General features: G+C 35.8%; 1 protein-coding gene across 5 annotated transcripts in view; it reads left to right on the top strand.

Moving 5' to 3' along the window:
• AP3B1 (adaptor related protein complex 3 subunit beta 1) overlaps window positions 1-14,961 on the top strand; it is a 274,658-nt gene that overhangs the window by 30,192 nt on the left and 229,505 nt on the right. For all 5 annotated transcript variants that reach the window (XM_079916789.1, XM_079916785.1, XM_079916787.1 and 2 more), the window contains exon 2: window positions 7,926-8,001. In XM_079916789.1, the coding sequence (XP_079772915.1) occupies window positions 7,926-8,001 (76 nt within the window). The remainder of the gene's footprint in view (window positions 1-7,925; window positions 8,002-14,961) is intronic.

Raw genomic sequence — 14,961 nt, 5'->3', positions numbered from 1 at the left:
CATTGGTTTTTGGTAAAGAGTTAATGAAAATATTACTAATTCAGCATTATTTTGAATCAACTCTTCTGATGTTTAGCAAAAAGAATTTTTCAATTTCTAAGATTAATGTAGTAATACATGTTAATAGGCCATATTTGAATCCATATAACGAAGGAGATAGACCTAAAATGCTCAATACAAGTGAACATATTTTGAGGGTAAATTAGGTGTTATGGTATTAACTTCCCCCCAGTCTTTACTGTTTTGGTGACAAGCAGACAGGAATTTGTGTAGAGATATGTAATTTATATCAGAATTTTCAGTAGGTGTTTATGACATATCTGAGAAGTTGAATATTACATCAGTTTGAAACAGTGCCTAGGATTTTCTTGTCTCTTTTCTCTGAACCTCAAAGTTAATAGCTCTCTACGTGAGTTAACACAAAAGATATTTGTATTGGTTTTGAAGACCGTCTTTTCTGTTAAACGTGAAGAGCAAAACCTTTGGCTTTAATATCGAATTCGTGTTTTCTTGTGTTTAGTTTGAGAGAGCGGGTCAGGACCTAAAGGTGGTTGGGAAGGGGACTGTGGCAGCTTGAGCTTTAGAGGAACAAACCAAGTTTCCATTAGGCCATGAACATGATTGCACCTGGGGTTAGAGGTTGGAATGTTCTAAAAATTGACACTTCATTATTCTTTATTGCTCACTTCTCTCTCCAGATAACACTGGTGGAGAAGATTGGTGGAACACTCTTGGGGAAAAAAGGGATCAGACATGAGAAAATGAATTTTCTTTCTTTTTTTGACATGTATATGTGTGGTCACATTTTCTTTCTATTTACTTCTTATCTAATTACTTAAGCTTTTTTCACTTTCTTATTCCTCCAAAGTTTTAAAAAAATTTCATTTACTTTTTTCATTCGTAAAAGTCTACATGGTCAGTAAGTAAAATAGGAAAACAGCAAAAATTAGAAAGGAAAAAACCTCATTTGTGGTTTCATTGATTTTTGTTCCTTTTCAGTTAATAGTGCAATGTGAAAGAACAAGAAGTTTTAAGAAGGGATTCTGAATTCATTACAGAGAACAGTTATAGTATTTTATATTTGGTAGATGTATATCCTCGGATGTAGTTCTTATATGTTCCGGTCTTACTATTTATATATTGTCTAGCTGTATTTTTAATTAGAGAAAAGTAGTTATTGTAATTATTTAATTATTTTTGTGTCCTGCTAGTGGTCACCATTGCATTTAATTTTATGAGCTGCTTGGAAAGAAAGGGAAATTTTTTTCATAGTAAATCCCATTGCCTCTACTCTTTTTGGGAAAAATATACTTAGCTTCCGTTTGTTTACTTATTTATTTTTTACTGCCATGACAGTTTGAAGCATTTAACTTATATGTTAGTTTGCTAGTACTGCCGTAACAAAATGCCACAGACTTGGTGGCGTAATTAACAGAAATATATTTTCCCTGGATTCTGGAGACTAGAAATCTAAGATCAAGGTTTTGGCAGATTTGGTTTCCTCTGAGGCTTCTCTCCTTGTCTTGCAGATGGCCACCTTCTTGCTGTGCCCTCACATGATCATCTTTTCGTCTTTGTGTATCTGTCCTAATCTGCTCTTCTTGTAAAAAATCAGTCCTATTGGATTAGGGCCAACCCATGTTGACCTTATTTTAATTTAATGACCTTTTTAAAGACTCCATCTACAAATACATTCATATTCTGTGGTATTGAGGGTTAGGATTTTAACATAGGAATTTCGGAAGGGACACAACTCAGCCCATAATAACACATGATCAGTCATTCATTATCGGTAAGTGCTTACTTGCCTACATTAGGCCTAAATTTGTAAAATGTACAAAGTAAAGCTTTTCTGTCAAGGCTGTCTATTTGGAGTAGTTAGGGAAGTTCTTGTCACCTACTTTAAAGCTTAAGCTGAGATGAAAAGGGCTTCTAATTGTGTGTGTGTGTGTGTGTGTGTGTGTGTTTGTGCGCGTGCGTGCGTGCTTGAACCATATTGCATGAAGGAGCTATGTGGAATAAATTTTTAAATCTGTTTTCTGGAGAGTTTGTTGTAGAAACTATTAAAAATTGCTAATCATAAACTAATAACTAGTACAAGTAGTTAATTACTGTTGGTAATACTACAGTCTTAGTTTCTTATCAATTTTCTTACAGTCATTTAAGAGAATTTTCCTTTGATGTCCTAAAATAAAATTCAGTGATTTAAGTTCTTGAATAAGGGACTTCCCTGGTGGTGCAGTGGTTAAGAATCCGCCTGCCAATGCAGGGGACACGGGTTCAATTCCTGGCCTGGGAAGATCCCACATGCTGTGGAACAACTAAGCCTGTGCACCATAACTACTGAGCCTGCACTCTAGAGCCCACGAGCCACAACTACTGAGCCTGTGTGCCACAACTACTGAAGCCTGCACGCCTAGAGCCCGTGCTCTGCAACAAGGGAAGCCACCGCAATGAGAAGCCCATGCACCACAATGAAGAGTAGCCCTTGCTCACCACAACTAGAGAGAAAGCCCACGCACAGCAATGAAGACGCAATGCAGCCAAAAGTAAATAAATAAAATAAACCAAAACATTAAAAACCCCTGTATAAATAAATAAATAAATAAATAAATTCTTGAGTTAAGCTTGAAGCTTAAATGTGATACTCTAATTTCAGAGTATGAAAATGTGGTTTATCTCATCCTTAATAATGTATTTCTCAGAAATAGATATATGACTTTTAGTCTTGTTTTGGAGGATTAGTGTCTTACTCACACATGTGAATAAAACACTGTGAAACTTTTTAATATCATTTTTATGGAGGTATAATTTGCATACGACAAATCACCCACCTAAAGATTATAATTAGATGAGTTTTGACAGATGTATACACCTGTAAAATCACCACCACAGTTAAGAAGATACAGAACATTTCCATCTTCTTATGGAATAAGAAATTTTTTAATGTTCCTTTCATGTCCATTTTTCTTTTTGCCTATGATACCACTGATCTTGGTTTTATCACTACAGATTAGTTTGCATTTTCTAGAACTTTAAATGAATTAAATTATGCTCTTTTGTGTCTGGTGTCTTTCACTCACATAATGATTTTGAGAATTCATCCATCTTGTTGCATGTATCAATGATTATTTCTTTTTCATTGCTGGGTTGTATTCCAGTGTATGGCTAAATCACATTATGCGATCAACATTTAGATTGTTTCTAGTTTTTTAATATGTATAAAGCTGCTATGAATATTCATTTAAGTTATTATGTGGAAATATGTTTTTATTTCTCTGGGAAGTGGAATGACTGGATCACATAGTAGATTTATGTTTAAATCTGTAAGAAACTCTCAGTTTTCCAAAGTGGTTGTACTGTTTTACGTTGCTACTGGCAGCCTGTGAGAGTTCTAGTTGCTCCACAGTCTTGGCAACATTTGTTATTGTCATTGTCGTTCATCTATTCTCATGGGTGTGTAATGGTATCTCATTTAATTTGCATTTTCTGATAGTTAATGACCTTAAGTATCTTTTCATGTACTTAGTGGTATTCTTAATCTTACTTTGTGAAATATCTGTTCAAATCTTTTGACCGTTTTTAAAAATAGGCTTCTCTTCTTATAAATGAGTTGTAATTATCATATAACTTTTTTCTAATTAACTTTTGATTTTGAGATAATTGTAGATTCATATAGAGTTATAAAAAATAATACAGAGAGATCCCGTGTACCCCTTACTCAGTTTCCTTCAATGATAAACTATAGTACAATATCACAACCAAGATGTTTACATTGACATACTTCACCAGTCTTGTTCAGATTTCTCCAGTTTTACTTGTATTTACTTGTGTGTGTGTATTGGGGTGGTATTCTGTTCCCATTTAATCACATATCTAGTTTCATGTAGCCACCCCAAAGGTAAAGATACAACAGTTTCATCACCATAGGGATCTCTTGCGTTGTATTTTTTTTTTTTTTTTTTTTTTTTTTTTTGCGGTATGCAGGCCTCTCACTGTTGTGGCCTCTCCCATTGCGGAGCACAGGCTCCGGAGGCGCAGGCTCAGCGGCCATGGCTCACGGGCCCAGCCGCTCCGCGGCATGTGGGATCTTCCCAGACGGGGGCACGAAGCCGTGTCCCCTGCATCAGCAGGCGGACTCTCAACCACTGCGCCACCAGGGAAGCCTGCGTTGTATTTTTATATCCACACTTCCCGCTTCTTGTCCTTACCCTCACACTAATCTTTGTCCATTTCTATAATTTTGTTATTTCAAGAATGTTGTATAAATGGAGTAATACAGTATGTAACCTTTTAGGATTAGTTTTTTTCACTCAGTATGCTTCTGTGCAGATTAATCAGAGTTGTTGAGATGTCAATAGCTTGTTTCATTTTACTGCTGAGTGGTATTCCATGCTGTAGGTGTACCACAGATTGTTGAACCATCCACTGATTGAAGGGCATCTGGGTTGTTTCCAGAAGGGTTTTTTCCATTTTGGCTAGTAGGAATAAAGCTGCTATGAATACTTGAATACAGATATTTGCGTGAGTATAAATTTAACATTTCCTGGGGATGAATGCGCAAGAGTGCAATTACTGGCTTGTATGGTAATTGCAGGTTTAGTTCTATAAGAAACTGCTAAACTGCCAGTGTGGCTATAACCTTTTACAATGCCCACTAGCAGTATGTGAGCAGTCCAGTTCTTCCACATCCTCACTATCATTTGGTGTTGCCACTATTTTATTTAAGTGAGCCATTCTGATATGCGTGCAGTGATATCTTGCCGTGGTTTTAATTTGCTAATGGCTAATTAAGTTGAATATCTTTTCATGTGCTTTTTGCCATTTGTTTATCTCCTTCAGTGAATTGTTTGTTGATGTCTGTATTAGTTTACTAGGCATGCCATAACAAAATACCACAGATTGAGTAGCTTGATCAACAGACATTTATTTCTCACATTTGAATCTGGGACTAAAGATCAAGGTGTTGGCAGGTTTGATTTCTTCTGAAGCCTCTCTCCTTGGCTTGCAGATGGCTGTCTTCTCTCTGTGTCCTCACATTGTCCTGTCCTGTAGAATCCAGCTTTCCTTTGTTTTGTCCCAACTCTTCCTTTTAGTCCAAACTGGTAGTGTCTCTGCTGGTATAATCCCATCTCTATTCCTGGTTTCAGATGAGATGTCTGATTAAATCCACGAGGGGCATCCGTGATTTCGTTATCAAATGATTTTTCAGTGTTCTCTGGTGTTCTCTTCTGAAGACACTTGCTTGATTTTTGCAACATGGATAAGCTGAGATTTTTCTAAATCTTCAAGTTCTAGTTCCTTTTTTGCTTAACAATTCCTTCAATTTATCTTTCTTTCTCATTTTACTGTAAGCAGTAAGGAGAAACCAGGCTGTGGCTTTCACACTTTGCTTAGAAATCTCCTCGGCTAAATATTCAGGTCATCACTTTTAACTTCTGTTTTCCACAAAACACTGGAACATAGTTGGGCCAAGTTCTTTTCACTTTATAGTAAGAATTGCCTTTTCCTCCAGTTTCCAGTAGTATGTTCCTCATTTCCATCTGAGATCTCATCAGAATCACCTTTAACTCCATATATTTACCAACAGTCTCTTCAATGCATGTTTTAAAAAAAAAAACATGCACTTCAAAACTGTTCCAGCCTCTACCTGTTGCCCAGTTCCAAAGCCACTTCCACATTTTTAGGTATTTATTACATGAACACTTCACTTCTTATTACCAGAATCTGTAATAGTTTGTTAAGGCTGCCATAACAAAATACCATAGACTGGATGGCTTAAATTTATTTCTCATAGTTTCTCACAGTTCTTCCAGGAGGCTAGAAGTCCAAGATCAAGGTGTTGGCAAGTTTGTTTTCTCATGAGGCCTCTCTCCTTGCCTTGCAGGTGACTGTCTTCTCACTGTATTCTCACATGGCCTTTTTTCTGTGCATGTGCACCACTCTCTGTCTTAGGACACCAGATGGGATTAGAATCCCATCCTTTTGACCTCATTTAATGTTAGCTACCTCTTTTTAAAGGCCCTATTTCCACATAATGTCACATTGAGGGTCAGGGCTTCAGTGTGTGAACTTTGGGGGAGGGCACCAATTCAGTCTGTAACAATGTGTTCTGCCCCTTTTCTAATTGAATTGGTTGTTTTTTACTGTTGAGTTTTGGGAGTTCTTTTTATATTTTGGATACTAGTCTTTTGCATATATGTGGTTACAAACATTTTCTGCCAGTCTGTAATTTTTTTTTTTCTTCTTAAGAGAGAATTCTCTGGAACAAGTTTTAAATTTTTTTTTTTTTTTGGCGGTACGCGGGCCTCTCACTGTTGTGGCCTCTCCTGCTCCGGACGCACAGGCTCAGCGGCCATGGCTCACAGGCCCAGCCGCTCCGCGGCATGTGGGATCTTCCCAGACCGGGGCACGAACCCATGTCCCCTGCATCGGCAGGCGGACTCTCAACCACTGCGCCACCAGGGAAGCCCAACAAGTTTTAAATTTTGATGAAATTAATTAATCAGTGTTCCCTTTTAAGGACTGTGCTTTTGGTGTCAAGTCTAAGAACTCTTTTCTAGCTATATAATAACTTTAAAAAATTATGTTTTTCTGTGTTGAAGGAAAAATGATTAGATATTACAAATTATGAATTTTGTTTTTGCTGGGAGGGATTTTTTAATTGCTGGGGGGAACGCTCACTTTGAAGAATAGGAGCAGTTGTAAGCCAAAAAAAAAAAAATACTGGGAGGCAATTCTGTGTGGGTTTTTCTCCTTTTTGCAGCCTGTCTATATGAAGGCATTGATTGTTTTTGTTCTAAATTATCTTTTAAGGATGTTTGTATAGCAAGCAGCTTTGGAAAGGAGAAAATGCCTACCACTTCAGCAAAGTTATCTTACTTGGTAACATCATCATCTGCTTGGTCATCCAAGCTGGGAATGGGGGCATCCTTACTGAGTGCCTGTCTTATCCTTTACATTCAGTCACTGCATCCCACTGATTTCAACTTCCAAGAAGTTCCTGAATCTGTCCTACATTTTCATCCTTATCACTAACTGCTCTGGTTCATTACCTCATCCTCTCATTTACATGTTAAAATTGCCTTAACTTAATTCTTTGAATTAGGGAGTATTGATGTGGGTTTCCCTACAGATTTATGTTTTTTTCTTTTTGCGAGCTAGGGAGAAAAAAGGATGTGTGAATGACACATAGCTTTTCTTCATTCGGTGCTCTTTCTTGACATATTCTGAAGAAAGTTCTTACATTTTTTTTTTTTCTGTTATGGGGAATTCTTTGCATTTCTCTTTTGAATAACAGTTTATTTGGGGGAAGTCATATTAAGCAGAAATAACTGCTATTGGTTTTTTCTTTTTTTAATCTTTAAAGATGTGGACCATTTTTTTTTTAAGTCTTTATTGAATTTTTTGCAATATTGCTTCTGTTTTATGTTTTGGTTTTTTTGGTCCCGAGACATGTGGGATCTCAGCTTCCCCACCAGAGATGGAACCTGCACCCCCTGCATAGGAAGGCGAAGTCTTAACCATTAGACTGCCAGGAAAGTCCTGAAAGATCTTACATTTTGGCTTATGAAAATATTTTAGTGCTGATTCAAGAATTTTTATTATCTCTTTTTTTCTGATTGATTATACAAGAGAAATTTTGGGATGAGAGAATCTGTATGCCTCTGATTGTTGATATTTTGCCCAGAATTGAGGTACAGTTTTATATTTTTGTTTTATTGATGGGCTTTGTGACAGCATAGCACTTTGATATTATTTGGTAGGGTTAGATGAGAAACATATATTTAATTATAAATAACAAAGTAGTTATGTAACATTGTGCATCAGGTTATTTCTAATTCTTATATTATTAAAATTATATGTTTTAATACCTGTGTAATGTAAAAATCTAAATATGTAATTTTTTCTTTTCTTTTGTATAGGAATGAAGATCTAAAGCAAATGTTAGAGAGCAACAAAGATTCTGCTAAATTGGATGCTATGAAACGGATTGTTGGGGTAGGTAAAAGAGTAGATCATTTCGACTTTTGGATAAATGACAAGTAGTGATATATTAAAAATATATATTAAAAAATATGTTAAATACCAATCTACCCTTTATTATTAACTTAAAATTTCCTGTCTAATATGTTTTGGAGGAAGTAATGAAGTGACAAAATTCAGAAACTTGAGTTCCTATTTTGTTTTTTCTGTTTTTTAATTTCCGTATCTCTAATATTAAGATATTTCTTCTGTCAGAGAGTGCTAATCAGTTTGAAGACAAAATAAGATTACATACAACAATATTTTGACTTCCTACAAAGAGGGATACTAATGAGCTAAAGTATTTTTTTTTGTCATTCTATGACCTAAAACTTGTGAGCATGCTTTCTTCTGATTTTCAAATTCCATTACTACCAATAGAAATGCTTTATTCAGTTTATCAGTGTAGAACTTCTAATGAATACTAGTAAATGTAAGAGCATTTCTCTAGTTTCAGTTGTAACGTAAAATTCAAACAGTGAACTGATATGTTATTATGTAGAGGGTTCCATTGTCAGAGAATTAAATATAATGAAATTTCTGATTATATATAAAATCTTACGTAGTTTTGTAACTTGTGTTGGTCTCTTTTTTTTTTTTTTGTATTTGATAGTTCACGTTCACAGTGAAAAAAAACTGGCTTAATTCAGTGACTGTCTGATGCTAAAGAGTTCTGCTTGTCTCAGTGGAATTAAATTCGTTAAAACCTTTCTTATTCTTACTATGCATTTTTCACCACCACTGCTGATTTTGTTTTCCAGAAATTTTTGTATAAGGTCAAAATTTAGTAAATTTCCATAATTGCACAAATAAACTCTACTGTAGTAGGGTGTAAACACAACTGAAACAGTATTGTTTTCCAGCAGACAATGCCACCATGTGAGAGTTTGAAATCTCCTTTCTAAAATCCAAATCCCATTTATGAAAGATGATTATGGGTATGAATATGTCCTGTTCAAAAGTTAGTTGTGAAAATCAAATATATAAAAGTCAAGGACTAATTATATCTGTGGAACACCTATAAATTACTTGATTCTTGCATCAGATTTATGTCATTTGGTAATGAAGGCAAATGTTGAAGATTCTTTTGTAAATTTTTCATTTATTAATGTTATACCATATAAATAATAGCATTTATGGACAGGTAGTTCTTGCTTTGCATGACTTTGATATTTGAACTTCAGTTACCACAGTTTAGTTACCAGTTCACCAGTCTACTAACAAGACGGTTCAAATTTCAGATATCGTGGTATATTAACTTAGTAACTGCATAATGTACAAACTTCATCACTAACTCTTCAGTCCACAACTCACTATGTATATAACAAATGTACATCATGATCAGTGACCAGTCATGTTACATCTTTTAAAGTTATTTTTAGTGATTGGTCGCTGTGTATGTTATTCAGTTTGTGTACAGACTGCAAAGCATGCAGTAGTGGTCCCCACTTGTTTCCCAGTGAGAAGCCCACTTAACATTTTATAAAAATGGTTAATTAAAAGAGAGATTTGGTCAACAAAGATTAAAATGCAGCAAGGAAATGAAAATAACACTAGAAATGAAATTCAGATAGAATGTAACTGGAGTTATAGAGAAATAGCTGACTGTGGGAATGGTGACATTGCCCCTTTTTGAGAGACTCTAAATATGTAGCTTGAGGAGCTTCAGTAAGGCAAGCTTTTCAACATAAATGAGGAAAATAGCTGTGATGAAAAGGCCGAAGGTATGCCAGAGGAAGTGATGCTGCCAAAAATCTTCACATTAGAGGAGCTCCAGGAGATAATTCACAACATTGAAAGTACAAAGGATACAATGTTGGAAGCTGATCCAAACTTATAAAGGAGTAACTTACCAAGGAATAGAAAAGATGCTTGCTTGGTAATTTTCTTTCTCTGTTTTAAAATTAATTTATTCATTTTTGGCTGCGTTGGGTCTTTGTTGCTGCGCACGGGCTTTCTCTCTAGCTGTGGTGAGTGGGGGCTACTCTTTGTGGTGGTGCATGGGCTTCTCATTGCCGTGGCTTCTCTTGTCGTGGAGCACGGGCTGTAGGTGTGTGGGCTTCAGTAGTTGTGGCACGTGGGCTCAGTAGTTGTGGCTCACGGGCTCTAGTGTGCAGGCTGAGTAGTTGTGGCACACGGGCTTAGCCGCTCCGTGGCGTGTGGGATCTTCCTGGACCAGGGCTCAGACCCGTGTCCCCTGCATCGGCAGGTGGATCTTAACCACCCTGCCACCAGGGAAGCCTGCTTGCTTGGTACTTTAAATCAGTGGTTCCCAACCTCTTTGGCACCAGGGATCGGTTTCTTGGAGGACAGTTTATCCACGGATGGCGTGGGGTTGTGGGGGGGGGTGGTGATGGTTCAGGCGGTACAGCAATGGGGGGGGATGGTTCAGGCCAGGGGTCCCGTGGCCTGTTAGGAACTGGGCCGCACAGAGGAGGTGAGAGGCAGGCGAGCGAGCTAAGCTTCGGCTGCTCCTCCCCATTGCTCACGTTATTGCCTGAACCATCTCTTCCCCTCCACCCCCATCCTTGGAAAAATTGTCATCCATGAAACTGGTCCCTAGTGCCAAAAAGGTTGGGGACCACTGGTTCAGGTGGTGATTAATGTGAGTGGTGGGGAGCGGCAGATGAAGCTTCACTTGCTCGCCCGCCACTCCTGCTGTGCAGCCTGGTTCCTAACAGGCTGCAGACCAGTACCGGTTGGGGCCCCTGCTTTAAAGGATGAGACTAAGGCAAGTCCATTCAAACTACTCTTGATAAGTTAATTCTCAATGTTTCTAATGTTAAGTTACAGTATATTAAATAAATATTTTATTGTTTTTCATTTTCCTATACGTTTCTGACTGACAGTAATAAGAGTTTTAAATGTTTCTACAAAATTTTTAGAAGTCACAGATCTGGGACTTCTCTGGTGGCGCAGTGGATAAGACACCGTGTTCCCAATGCAGGGGGCCCAGGTTCGATCCCTGGTCAGGGAACCAGATCCCACATGCATGCCACAACTAAGAGTTTGCATGCCACAACCAAGGAGCTGGTGAGCCACAACTAAGACCTGGCTCAACCAAAAAATAAATAAATAAAATAACTAAAACTTTAAAAAAAAATAAAAAAAAAAAGAAGTCACAGATCCATTATAAGTTTTACAGTTGGTTATCAAGATTGCTTTGCATGGTTTCAGCTTGTGGTTCTGCAGGTTACAGTCCTGCACTGCCATCCATTTAAAGCAGGCAGTGCTCTTCATTATTTCATTAAACTTCAGCTTTACATTCCATTAAGGTAAATTATTTCATTAAACCTGCGGATACTGTTGAAATTACTAAATATGAAAATGAGGTATTTGGTAGTTTTTCCTATATTCCTCTTTCAAACTGATAAATAAAAATTGATATTCTCATAATCTAGACTACTTGACTATTATAAATGTAACTTAAATGTAAATAAACATTATAAAGAAATGTAAATATATCGGGAGATGGGGGTGGTGGTGGGATGAATTGGGAGATTGGGATTGACATGTATACACTGATGTGTATGAAATGGATGACTAATAAGAAAAAAATAAATAAAAAACAAACATTAAAAAAAAAGAAATGTAAATATAGCCATACTAGTAGTTAGTCTAGTAGTTATAGACTGTCTCTCATTAGGAAGTTTGTATAAAGGTAAATTTGGAATTTGATCTTTTAAGTGTAGGAAAATGGTTATTAATTAAAAGTTATTCTGTCACTTTACATAATGTCTTCAAGGATCTAGCCATGTTGTCAAAAATGGCAGGATTTCTTCCTTTCTCATGGCTGAATAATATCCCATTTTACACACAACACACATACAGATATATGTATATGTGTGTATATGAAATATGTGAGATATATCTCACATTACCAATTTGCCACCAGCAGTGCACAGTGTTTCCCTTTTATCCATATCCTCACCAACACTTGTTATTTCTTGTCTTTTCGGTGATAGCCATTCTAACAGGTTTAAGGTGATAACCTCACTGGATTTGATTTGCATTTCCCTGATAATTAGTGATGCTGAGCATCTTTTCATGTAACTGTTGGCACGTTAAACTTACATAATGTTCTATGTCAATTATATCGCCATAGATCTGGAAAAAATACTTTATTATGCAAGTGACACAAATATGTATTTGTAAATTTTCAAATAATATTGAGGTATAAAAAGTAAAAGTTTCATCTTCCAGATAAACTTTAGGATCAAATTGTCAAGTTCTGTTAAAAGTTGTTTTTGGATTTTGATTAGGGTAATGTGGAATTTGTGTATTTCCATCTCCCTTCCCTCCCTCTTTTCCTGTCTTTCAGTAGCATTATATTTATATTTTATAGTTTCTAATCATAAGGAATTTTAAGCATTCCTTGTTAGATTCATTCCTGTGTACGTTTAAATTTTAGTTGCCATTATGAATGGTTCCCTTCATTATATTTTCAAAATTAATTATTACTGGTGTATAGGAAAACAAATGACTTTTCTGTTCTCGCATTTGGCCTTCTCAGTGAACTCTCTTAGATCTGGTAGTTTTTTGGTTTCTTTGCTTGGTTTTCTGGATACTTAATTACATTGTCCAGAAGTTATGACAGATTTATATTTTATTTTCAAATATTTTTATCTCTCATTTGTTTTTCTCCTCTCTTTGCTTGGATAAAGCTCCACTATGATGTTGAATAGTAGTGGTGGTGGAAGACAAGACTATCTTGTTTCTGATTTTATTAGAAATATTTGTAATGTTCTAGTCTTGGTTTTAATATATCCTGCAGAGTTCAAGTAGATATATTTCTGTGTGTTTAAGTGATGTTGGATTATAGTTTTCTTTTTGTCCTCTGTTGAGGTTTTTGATTAGGGTCGAGCTAGATTCATAGCATGAGTTGTTATTTAAGCCATCTTGGCCTGCTCCAAGTTTGCAAAGATTTCCCCTCTTGTTTTTAGCTTTTATGTTTAGGTCTATGATCTATTTTGCATTATTTTTTATGTATGGTGTGAGGTTAAGAACCGAATGCATGTCTGATTTTCCTCTATTTGTTATTAAATATTCCACCATTTGTTATTAAAAAGCTGTCCTTTCCCCACTGAATTTCAGCTTCAAGTGAAAATCAGTTTACTGTGTGTTTGTTGATCTACATCTGAACTCTCTCTTCTGGTTCATGGATCTTTGTGGCTCTCCGTTTACCTATACCTCACTCATGATTTCTGTAGTCTGTAGAGAAAACAGTTTTTTTTCTGTAGAGAAAACAAAGTTTTCTCCATGGGACTACCCTACACCACAGTCACAGTAATTCACTGTGTTCTCATTTGGCAATAAGGTCATGCAAGTGAATTTGCTGATGACTAGCAAAATTACAAAATGAACCCAAGGCCACTTAATCAAGAGTCCCAACAACAAAGAAACCCTAGGAAGGAAGGTCAAGGCAGGAAGGTCAAGGCAGGAGGTTGCAGCTGGCCAGATATGATACCATTTGCCCAGTTTTCATTTAGGAATTTGCTACAACAAATAAAATAAGGATCTCCTCTTAGTTACTAGAAAAGAAAAGAAAACAACAGGTATTACCTATCACCATTCTTTGACCATGAAATTAAAATATTTCCTGAATGTATGATTAAAAGAAAAAATGTCTTTAAAAAGAATATTAATCATTCTTATATGTTCACAGTAGAAACTCTATGTCTGAATTTAAAACACTACTCAGTATTTGCCTAAGAAACACATTTAGACAATATGGCTTTTGACATATTAACGTTCCATGGGGAAAACTAAGACATTTTAAATTTTGCTTTAATATCAAACTAACAGCAACTTAAAAATTCAGTAAGAGCACGGTTGGTCTGATTCAAGATGTGCTTCCAAAATTCGGTCACCTAGTTTCCTTTGAGGAGAAACTGTTCATCATCACAGATCTTTTCTAACTTAACTTTTGGAGAAGAAAATGGAAAATCATACTCATAGCACAATGGTTATATAAGATATATCCTCCCCTGTATTTCACTTTTAAACTAGCAGTTATTGTTTGCTAATTTCTTCTTTTATGAAATAACTAATAGTTATTTTTCTTGAAATTTTTTCCAGTGAAATATTATAACAATCATTTGTTCACCTTTACTTCTGTCCAGTTTTTAGTTCGATTTCTAGTTAGCACCATATTTCTATGTGGGAGCTTTAAAAATTATTTTTAAAATGTTATGTTCATGTATGCACATGTATGCATCATTTCAAAACATCTGTTGGGTGGAAGTAGTTTGCTAGAGGTCAATTAGCAGAATATTATATGGGCTTCAGAATTTCGTGGATTTTTTAAATATAATTGGCAATATTTACATTTCTCTGCATAATTTAGGTTTCATGAGCCCTGAATATGGGGTTTTACCACCTCATGATTACAGAGTAGTTTTAAGACCTTAGCTTCATAGTTAAAAACCTTTAAACATTTCTAAATTTTAATCTGCCAAAATTTTAAGTGTTATGTATTTGTCTTAACACATTACTTTCTAATATATATCAAAATGCTGGCAGTGCACATCTGGCTATCTTTCATAGTCGGTAGTCCTACGAGTCAACAGAGCATCTTGTCAGCAATATCTACTAGAGAGAAACCATAATGATAGTTTCAGTTCATCTTATTATCTTTCTTTGGTAATATCTGAGGCTTATTTAGAATCATGGGGAAATGTTTCCAGTGGTTCATATGTTGAATAAAGTCTCATGTATGCCAAAGCATGCTTAGGGAAGAAAAGCTACCTACTTCAAAATCTTGTGGTCACTTATTACATAGCAGGACTCAAGTTGAAACATACATATGTTATTTTTCTTGATATTTCTGAAGAATATGTGTCTAATGTTTAAAGCACATTTTTGTATTTTATCTTGGCTTGATGAAATGTGAACTAAGAATTTGAAATGTATTGCTTCATATAGTGAACTTGTAAT

Source organism: Stenella coeruleoalba (genome assembly GCF_951394435.1).
Source record: "Stenella coeruleoalba genome assembly, chromosome: 3".
Classification (NCBI taxonomy): domain Eukaryota; kingdom Metazoa; phylum Chordata; class Mammalia; order Artiodactyla; family Delphinidae; genus Stenella; species Stenella coeruleoalba.
The sequence above is the reverse complement of the archived record's forward strand: the minus strand, read 5'-3'. Positions and strand labels throughout refer to the sequence as shown.